Source organism: Martes martes, assembly GCF_963455335.1.
Source record: "Martes martes genome assembly, chromosome: 5".
NCBI classification, from domain to species: domain Eukaryota; kingdom Metazoa; phylum Chordata; class Mammalia; order Carnivora; family Mustelidae; genus Martes; species Martes martes.
The window spans coordinates 90,674,195-90,684,832 of record NC_137892.1 but is presented as its reverse complement, the minus strand read 5'-3'; the positions used below and the strand labels follow the sequence as shown (position 1 = coordinate 90,684,832).

The 10,638-nt window shown below is 39.9% G+C and overlaps 2 protein-coding genes across 2 annotated transcripts; both read right to left on the bottom strand.

Moving 5' to 3' along the window:
• Positions 1-451: 451 nt before the first annotated feature.
• Positions 452-4,508, bottom strand: LOC308343328 (bromodomain-containing protein 8-like; the record flags this gene model as incomplete). The annotated part of the gene is made up of 5 exons (XM_080804356.1): positions 452-598; positions 1,616-1,793; positions 3,211-3,279; positions 3,377-3,466; positions 4,501-4,508. The coding sequence occupies 5 exons, from the start codon at positions 4,506-4,508 to the stop codon at positions 548-550; spliced, it is 396 nt and encodes a 131-aa protein (XP_080660482.1). The 3' UTR covers positions 452-547.
• Positions 4,509-6,377: 1,869 nt separating this feature from the next.
• Positions 6,378-8,869, bottom strand: LOC308342874 (bromodomain-containing protein 8-like). Its single transcript, XM_080803543.1, has 3 exons — positions 8,521-8,869; positions 7,234-7,497; positions 6,378-6,631 (listed from the first exon to the last, which is right to left on the bottom strand). Exons 1-3 carry the CDS (start codon positions 8,821-8,823, stop codon positions 6,476-6,478), a joined length of 723 nt encoding a protein of 240 aa, XP_080659669.1. The 5' UTR covers positions 8,824-8,869; the 3' UTR covers positions 6,378-6,475.
• Between the last annotated feature and the right edge of the window lie 1,769 nt (positions 8,870-10,638).

Sequence of the window (10,638 nt, the reverse complement as noted above, 5' to 3'; positions counted from 1 at the left end):
ATGATCCCAGCGTCCTGGGATCGAGCCCCACATCAGTCTCTCTGCTCAGCAGGGAGCCTGCTTCCTCCCTTCGCTCTCTGCCTGCCTCTCTGCCTACTTGTGATCTGTCAAATAAATAAAATCTTAAAAAAAAAAAGAAAGAAACCCACATCAAATACCTTACAGTCATTACACCAGATGTTGTTCCCTTTATTCCCAGATTCTGTAATCATTAAAAAAGCAATCTTCAACTTGTGAAATAACATTTATTTATAGAGCAGTTATAAGAGGCTTAATTTAGTTACATCTAAATCAAGCCTTAGGAACAAAGAAGTGAGCAACATTTACGGGCATAACCCCAGATCTCAGCTTTCCCCGTTTTATATTATGTCCACAGACACCTTTGTGAGTTAACACATTTTTCTTACTAGAAAAGCAACAGAAAACTGGTAAACAAGTACTGAGATCTTCTCTGAGTCTCAGTAAGAGGTCCCAAATCCAGAAAAGGTCAGGACAGCAGCTCCTGGTTATCCAGACGTTTTCCATCATCCACATAGCTGGCTGGTTCTCATTCCAAACTATTTAAGTCTCTTCTTTTGTCTAACCAAATATTCAGCACCTACAGAGTCAAGGTAGATAGCAAGCTATGAATCTTAAAAACTATAGAGATTTGAACGCAATTTTCTTTTTCTGCAATGAGGTTTGACTATGCTTTTTTTCCTTTTAAATATGGTCCTTCCCAGAAAAGAAACTCCCAAATGTCATCTTCTGCCTACCATGTCTTAGTCTTACCCCTGTAGATGGGACAGTGTGAACATACATTAATATCAACAGGTATAGCTTTGGTCTGCATGTTTAGCCCTCTGACTTGAGGCCCTGGAAACAGGAACTCCAGTTACTTACCTATCCCCATCTCTCTTTTTTTTTTTTTTTTTTTAAAGATTTTATTTATTTATTTGTCAGAGAGAGAGAGGGAGAGTGAGCAAGCACAGACAGAGGCAGAGGGAGAAGCAGGCTCCCCGCCAAGCAAGGAGCCTGATGTGGGACTCGATCCCAGGACGCTGAGATCATGACCTGAGCCGAAGGCAGCTGCCCAACCAACTGAGCCACCCAGGTGTCCCACCTATCCCCATCTCTCTTGAGACTCCTCCACTGCTGCCTATCTTCCTATACTAGTTTACTTCACTGTCTATGAAAGCTGGTCCTACAGAGGCTTAGAGTTTTCCAAAGCAGTAGGTACAATGTCAATACCTCAGGGCCTTTAACCACGTCTAAACATAAACATAAGTGAGTATGCAAATGAGGGCTGTACTCGGGACTGCGAGGACGCCTGGGTGGCTCAGTGGGTTAAGCCTCTGCCTTCGGCTCAGGTCATGATCTCAGGGTCCTGGGATAGAGCCCCGAATTGGGTTCTCTGCTCAGCAGGGAGCCTGCTTCCCCGTCTCTCTGCCTGCCTCTCTGCCTACTTGTGATCTCTGTCAAATAAATAAATAAAATCTTTTAAAAAACAAACAAAACAAAACATAAACTCTGAGAACACAAGGTCACCTTAACATCGTTCTTATTCTCACAGACTTTCTGAAATCAGATTCCAGAGGTTGTACTCCTTTTTCTTACAGCTCGCTACATATAGTACCTGAATCTGCTCTAAGACTTCTCGCTGCATCTCCACAGCCATATGGTACACATGATGATCAGAGTCATTGTACATCACAGCATTCTGGAACATCAGCATCAGGTCCCGCTGGAACTGAGCCATGGTGCGAATCCGTCCCTTAGACAGATTCCTTTTCAGGCTAGTTAGGTCCATGGGTCTGCAGATGGCCAAGAGAAACCAAAGGAAATCAAAACCTTTATGTGGGACCTAACATGCTCTCTTAGAGAACCAGCTCTTAATTACCATCGAATAATAAAATAGCAACAGCAGCTAACATTTGACTTTTTACAATAGGCCAAGTGCTTACCTTGCCAAGTACAAGGCACTTTGTACATTAATTCACTTGACCCTCTCAGTAAACTTATAAAAGCTAGGTACCTTATTATCACCAACTGGCAGTGGGGAACCAATGCTAAAGAGGTTAAGTACTTGCTCAAAGTCACACAGCTTGGATTCCAATTTAGAGGCAGCCTGACTCCAGAGGCTACAAGTTCTGGAGGCCAGAGGCTACTATCCTCTACCCCTGTAGGAGGGGCACTGGCCCCACATACCAAAGTTGTAAGGAGCCCAATGATTAGTCTGTCACAGAGGAGTTACTGACTATTCAATGTGTAGTCCTATACTAGTTGTTTAATCTGCTGCTCTTACTATATAATGAAAAGCTAAGAATTTTTTTCTTCTTTTGTGGAAAAGAGTGTGAATCAAGTGAATGTTTAGATAAATAACTAATGACACAGAGAGTCGGTATATAAGGGAAGACATAACAGTGTAGAAAGAGGACTGAACTAAGAGGTTAAGAATCTAGGGTTTAGTTCTAGCTCTGCTATTCACTGTTGATCACCCCAAGTCATGAGCACCTCTGGGCCTTACTTTCCTCACATATAGAATGAAGGAGTCTGTCTCCAAAGGTGCTTTCCTGATCTTTTATACTCTATTAAAACACTGGTTTATGACAGCATTTTTAATTAATTATGCTATAAAAATCCAAAATAGTGCTATCAATGTTTATAATAGCCATTTGTATTACCATCTTTGCCTTAGCATACTTATAATGGCTTGATGAATATAGTGTTCTTTTTAAAGCTTTGGTCCAAAAGAAAGTACCAAAAGCTATCAAAGGCTATGGAAGATTACAATGAATGGATGTTACTTAAAAATCAATACTAAAAAAGAAAAAAGTCTATTATTATCCTTTTGTTCCCTGCATTCTTTCTCAAATGAAGACCAAACTTACCATTACTTTATAAACGTGTTCAGATATAAAATATATCTTGAGTTTGTAAGTAATCTAAATGAAATAAAGAAATGATCAGGGCACCTAACTGACTCAATTGGTGGAGCATGTGACTCTTGATCTTGGGGTTGTGAGTTTGAGCCATATTATGTTGGGTGTAGAGATTACTTAAAAATAAAATCTAAAGGAAGGAAAGAATGAAGGAAGGGAGGAAGGAAAGAGGGAAGGAAGGAAGGAAGAAAGAAAGAAAGATGGATGGATGGATGGATCAGAAATAAAGTTTGAAAAGACAGAAATAAAAGCAACCAACTGTTCTTGACCCCTTTTCCACTGACCTTACCTTTTCACCACATCCTTGTATCCTGGGGCCTGCCTTTCTGACACAGGCTTCAGAAAAGGACTGCTGAACCTGTTAAGGGACAAACTCTGAGAGAATGAAGAAACTGTGGAAAGTCATTCAAATGAGAGGAGTGACTGTGAAGGCCAAGAGTGGCTTGGAGACCTACCTGTGACTGGCAATCATCTTCCAGACTGGCAGGAGAGTCTTCTTAAATAACAAGTGATCCTGAACAGGGTCACTCTGGCCTATATCAGACCTATGCGATAAAATAGGACAGAAAGGAAACAGTAACTTCACATATGGTATTCTGTCTCTCCCAGGTAGGTAAAGAGATTTCCTCATTATATAGTGCTCCTACTTAATATGGGAAGGAACTAACACCAGAAATTAAAACATATTTAATCCTTCCATAAGAGAACCCAAACACTACATATATTCTCTTACCGGTCACTATTACCTAATGAAATAGTTATTTTCTACTACCAATCTACAGTTGCTTCTGTCTTTTGGACTCTTGCTGATTTGCTCTTCAGCACTTGTGACTCTAAAAAACTGGTGTATGAAAGTAGTCTTTGTTCACTGATGCTCCCCAAGTGCATGGCACATAGTAAGTGCTCACATATTTCATAGTATTAAGTATTTCAGAAATGAATCTGGTCCTATGTTTATGCAGAAACATGCCACAGTATTAAGTATTTCTCCTGCATTTCCTGAGATGGAAATACTTGGTTACACATCTTAGGGAATTCTCTTTTGTTTCATCTGAATGCTATACAATTTATGTATTTTTCCTTTTCACTAAGAAAATACCTAAAAAAAATTCATTTTTCCTCATGCCCCTTCCTTCTCTGGGCTAAATGGTCTAGTTATTTTTTCTTCCAGGTGCTACTGTCCATTGTTTTATTTCATCTTATAATCTTCCCAGTTGACAAGTTTTCTCTTTATTCCAAAGTTTAACATTATGTTATACTTCCCACTTAATATATCGCATTAATCTCTCAAAATGGGTTCTTCTTACACCTAAAGTTTCACACCCTCTTTGTGTTTTATATACCATACGGTGTGTGTCCATTCGAGCACAACTCACATCTCATTTTATCTTTCTTCAAGTTGAACAATTCCAAACAACTATCCATCTGCATGGTATCTCATCTGCATCTAAATTATATACACAAAAATCAACTGTCCTTAAATCCAGAACCCTATCAGAACAAGGCATTTAAAGACCAAAACAAACCTCTTCCTTTGTTTCTGGTCAGTTGACCAGAATTAATAACAGTTCCTTGGTACCAGGGCATTTTTGTTCATATATCCACACAAACGGTATTAAGTCCCCATTATATGAAAGGTACTGCCTTAGGTTTTGTAACCTCATCATTGATCACCTTTGCAATATTTTAAGAAATAATCTCTAGCTTACCTTTATTTCCACCTATTTGGAAATGCATGCCAGGCAACAAGTAAAAACATGGGAATGGAAAGCACCTGCAGCCTTAGAGTGGTGCTCCACAGGTTCTACTTCTATTTTTTCCTGAGAGTTAGTACCAACTAAGGGAAACCAAGAAAAGAGGAGCCTGGAGAACGTCTATCTTTCAAAGTAGTTTTAAGCTTGCCTGATTATAACACAAAATCTCAGCTTTCTATTTCCCTTAAGTCACCTGGCCAAGGAGACTCAATTACTTATCTATTGCTTTCTAATAAATAGTCCATGTTTATCCTAAATCCTAAAATAAGAATGTGGATTTTGCCATTCAAGGTACTAAAATGTCATGAGATAAAATGTCCCCGATTAGAGATTTCCCGTTTTCTGGAAAGTCATCATATATGTCCTCTGTTCATACTTACACAAGGCGTTACAGAAAAGCAAAGGAAGCAATTCTTCAACAACGTAGGTATTAAGCTGTGTTCTACTTACATAACAGAATTTTGAAATCTGCTACTTAAAAAAACACTTCATGCTATCTTCTCTCAGTATATAGATACAAGACCAGGCCCAGAAAAGGAACTATTTATTACCATAACAAAAACAACTTTTTTTTTCTGATTTAAAAAGAAATTCCCGGGTGCCTGGGTGGCTCAGTAGGTTAAGCCTCTGCCTTCAGCTCAGGTCATGATCTCAGGGTCCTGGGATCGAGTCCCGCATCAGGCTCTCTCTCTGCCTGCCTCTCTGCCTACTTGTGATCTCCCTCTGTCAAATAAATAAAATCTTAAAAAAAAAAAAATTCCCTTTACTAAAAAAAAAAAAAAAAAATTAAGTTTCTACAGTGTACTCTTTAGCTTCATAATTATTTATAAGAAGACAATTATACAAACAATTTCCCAGGATCTGTGAAAAAGAAACAAAGGAGGGGCGCCTGGGTGGCTCAGTGGGTTAAGCCGCTGCCTTCGGCTCAGGTCATGGTCTCAGGGTCCTGGGATCGAGCCCCACATCGGGCTCTCTGCTCGGTGGGAAGTCTGCTTTCCACTCTCTCTCTGCCTACTTGTGATCTTTCTCTCTCTGTCAAATAAATAAGTAAAATCTTTAAAAAAAAAAAAAAAAGAAACAAAGGAGATCAATACTTCAAAATAATTTTTAATTACAAGTTACAAGGAGTTGTTTAAGTATTTTTGAAAGAAGTACAGTTTCAGTATTAGACTTGAGGGACAATCTGAATGGCAATGTTTCCTGAATAAATACAGTAATTAAAGAGAAAGTTGATTGAAGCACCTGGGTGGCACAGTCGGTTAAGCATCCAACTCTTGGTTTTGGCTCTGGTCCTGATCTCAGGATTGTGAGACCAGGCCCCACATCAGGCTCTATGCTGAGCACAGTCTGCTAAGGTTTCTCTCTCCCTCTCCCTTTGACCCTCCCTGCCTCATGCATACGCATGCTCTCTCTCTCTCTCTCTCGAATAAATAAATAAAATCTTAAAAAAAAAAGAGAGAAAGGTTATTTATGAAAGAGATTCTCAATGTCAATGAAACTTTTTTTTTTAAAGTAGGCTCTTTGCCTAACATGGGGCTCATACTTACAACCCGAAGATCAAGAGTCACACACTCTACTGACTGAGCCAGCCAGACGCCTGAAACAGATTTGTTTCATAAGAGGAAAACAGACTTCTATTTATACAATAAAGTTATATTTAGTTCTATTCCTAGTGTTCTCCAAATTTTAATTTCTTTTTATTAATTTACAAAAGTAATCCATGTTCATGGTAATGAATTCAAGTAGGCATAAACAGAAGTAAAAGTGTGAATCTTAACAATCTTGGATAAAAATCCATACTTACAACTTTGAAGAGGTAGCACGGCTGAAAAGGATATCCACCAGAGGAGTCTCGTGAATGCTGAAGCCATCATCACACTCACCTGAAGAGGGCTGGTCTTCCACCTCTGACACATACCCTTCACCCTGGTCCTCCTCTTTGGATTCTTCCTGAACCTCCCCGGGGAATGCCAAGAAACAAAGAGCTCTTTAGAAAGAGACTTACTAGCTGCAAGGTAATTTTACTTGCATGGGGTAAATGAAGGCTGACTTTAAGGTGGAAAGGGTCAATTACATAAAGCTATACAAGAGATGGGAGAAAGATGACTTAACCAGACCTTAGTCAATGAATTCTTGTTAACAATTTGGCCAGAGAACTATGATTCTGTATCCCAAGAAAAAATAAAAGACCAATATACTAATTTCTAGGTGGATGTTGTATCCTTTTAAACCTGTCAGTATGACTTGTGGCCCTGGAGCTGCTGGTCTAATATTCAACATAATGACATTCTAAAGTGTATCGATTGCTCACTATGAGGCAGGCACTAAGCAAAGTGTTATACATGAAATGTCTCACTTCAACTTCACAGCAAACCTAAGGTAGAGAGAGCACCACTATTCCATTTACAGTGAAAAAACATTTACAGTTAAGGGTGCTGAAACCTGGATTTGCCCCCAGGAACCCAAACTTTCTGGGGTTAGCCTACATGCAGTAACTATGTGTTCTGCCTCCCTGGGTAGAGGACCAATCAGCCAGCTGGTTTAAGTTACTCACTCACCTCTTCACTCTCCGTGGTTAGTCGCTCAATTACACAAATATCTGAGGGTGCTGAAGCCACCTCCGGCCTTCCATTTTCTCCCACTGACTTCTCAAATACCAAGGGGTCTACCCTTGCTGAAGGCTGTTCAGGCTCTCTCCATGACTCTTCTTTCTCAATAGCTTCCATTTCCCTTCCCTTTTGTTGTCTGGTACCAGATGAAAGACAGCAACCTTCACTTGATTCTTTGCTGCTAATGCACAATGGCTCCATTAAATAAGCTACCTGCAATCATAGTATGCATAGGAACACCACTGGAAACCATTATCTATATATCAATAACGTTACATGATTACATTGCCACTATGACTCAGTTTGAGATGCAAACAGATTAATTCATTCATTCCATCAATTAAAATGTATAAAAAAGGGGTTCCTGGGTAGTTCAGTAGATTAGGCATCTGCCTTCAGGTCAGGTCATGATCCCAGGGTCCTGAGATTAAGCCCCACATCAGGCTCCCTGTTTAGTGGGGAAGCTGCTTCTCCCTCTCTGACACACCCCCGGCTTGTGCTCTCTCAAATAAATAAACAGAATCTTTAAAAAAAAAAAAATAAGATGTATAAAATAACTCAGATACCCAGACACTGAACTAGTTGCTAGGAACCTAATAGTAAACAAGATAGATATATTTCTTGCCTCTTCAAAGAGCTTGTGCTCTAATTTTTCATGTCAAGTGTCAACTCTGATCAACTGGGAGTGGCAGTCGAGAAAACTGTTGAAAATTTTTCCTCCACAGACTTTGCAGAAAGAAGTAGCAACACATAATATAGATTTATCTTGACTTAGGTTCTCCTGAATGTGTGAAGTTGCCACATAAATATTAACTATCCAATTCAGTTTATCCCTGGCCTTCAACCATAAACCAGGGTAATAAGGACAATGTAAAATACTGCCTTGAAGTCATAATGTTATAACCTTCCAAGAGTTCGGGTGTCACCTCCCATGACTCTGAAAAATGAATTGCAACAGATATTCATAAGGCAGTTCTGCATACAGAAATTCCACTTCCTATGACCTTGGGCTCCTTATGACTGGGATCTTAGAACATTCGGTCAAAAAGTACATATTCAGCACATATTGTGTATTAGCATGAAGTCCTAGAGATGTAACAATTAACTTAGTTCCTGCCACTGTGGAGCTTGCATTTTAGTAAACAATATTAAGAGTGGTAGAAATGTATGCATGGGCAAGCACTCTCTTAGAAAGTTGAGACTCTCCCAACTTTGGAAATAATGGTTCCCCATTACCTCAGACAGAAAGTGGAGGAGATTCTGACGGCTGACTTCCTCTGCCTCTTCCTGAGATTCCTCACTGCCTCCGTCCCCCATAAGCAGTTCACTAGGTTCTCTCCCTGGGCTGCTTTCCTCTAGTTCCTCAGCCCCTGGCTCCTCAGTTTCTCTCCAGCTGCCCACATCAAGATCCAGACTGGAATCCCATGAGCTGAAGAGGGACCTGCAGTCGTTGCTCAGCTCAGAGTCATTGGGATCGTCTTGCTCCGAATCGAACCAAACCCACTCACGCCCCATCTGTAAATACACAGAAAAATGCATTAAATTCACTCGTACTGCTATTTCTAAGGCATTTTCATCTCCAATCTTCAGTACAAAGTTGAGGGATCAGAAACTTCTTTCTACTCACCATTACAAAGAATAAAAGCTAACTGAAGGGAGACATCAGGAGATGAAATGTTTGTCATTAGGAATAAAATGAAAAAGGCTCATGTCAGTGTAACAGAGGTATTACCCAGTAATTTTTTCTTGGGTTTCCTTATACTCCAAAAGAAAGGAATAGGAGCATAGCTAGTTGAACAGAATTCCTCTATCCCCAATCACCCCTAAACTCAACTGGAAGACAATACATTTGAAGGACAAGAGATATTTTGCTAAGTGTATAGACATTTTTAATCAACCATTGAATCCTCAAAACATACTTTAAAAACGTCTGTGGCGTTCTTCCAGTCATAGCCAACTCACTTCTCAGAATGAGTACAGTATCAAGTTTTAAAAGTATCTTCCCCTCCTCTCATTACACTACACTATCCCGGTTTTCTTACCCCTTTCTCTTCTCCCTTTTTAAGTAGGCTCCACACCCAGCATGGAGCTCAATGTGGGACTCAAACTCATGACCCTGAGATCAAGACCTGAGCTGACATCAAGAATCAGACTCGGGGCGCCTGGGTGGCTCAGTGGTTTAAGCCGCTGCCTTCGGCTCGGGTCATGATCTCAGGGTCCTGGGATCGAGTCCCACATCGGGCTCTCTGCTCGGCGGGAGCCTGCTTCCCTCTCTCACTCTCTCTGCCTGCCTCTCTGCCTACTTGTGATCTCTCTCTCTCTGTCAAATAAATAAATAAAATCTTTAAAAAAAAAAAAAAAAAAAAAAAAAAAGAATCAGACTCAACTGACTGAGCCACCCTGGCACCCCTCCCTCCTCTCTTTTACCAGTTGCAGGAAATCTTTCTTTTATGTTCTTGTCTGGCCTCTGCTTCCTTATTAATACTTAAAATAATGTCTGCATTTTGAGGTTTCAACTTTGATCTCTACTCAAATAGCTCCTGTATCTCCACCTTTACTTCTTATGTGCATTCTGGTCTCATTTTTCCATGTACGCAAAGGTGCCATACCATCTGCTTTAATGTTTCTAACTAAAATCATTTCTCTTCCTAAATTATCTCCAAAATCATTCTTTCCCAAACTCCCTTTTCCCTCTTATCAACACTATTTTCCTAATCCTCTTTACTTCTCTTATATTCAGTCAACAAGCCCACTTATCAATTTCCACCCAGGGTAACTTTTCTCAATGCCCATCCTCTGTTCTAAATAAATGCCAAAAATAAATGCCAAAACCTCCTGGTCAGTTTCTTGAGCTTTAATCCAATGTGCTGTTAAGCACATCTGTCACCTTCTCTACCAACCCAAAGTCTGTATCCTTTAATGGATCTCCTCTACAATTTTCTCCCATTTTTAGGGCTTCATGGCTTGTACCACATGCAAGTTTATAGACTGCTGTGGAAATATACTTTTCCTTTTTTTTTTTTTAAAGTAGGCTCCACACCCAGTGTGGTGCCCAATGAGGGGCTTGAACCTGGGATCTAGGCCTAAGCTGAGATGAAGTCAGATGCTTAACCAACTGAGCTATGTAGGCACCCCTGCATTATAATTACTGACCTTCTAATTCTTGGACTGACTGATTTCCCTTCTATCACCCCACAAGACTGTGTCTTCTACTTCCTTAGCATCCTAACAAGCTTCACAGTTTAAGCCAGAAAGATCTGTAACTTCTATTATCTTTCTTAAACACATCTTTTTCAAGAAAACTCAATGTACTAGACAATACCCTATTAATGTCCATTTCTATATAATATAAGG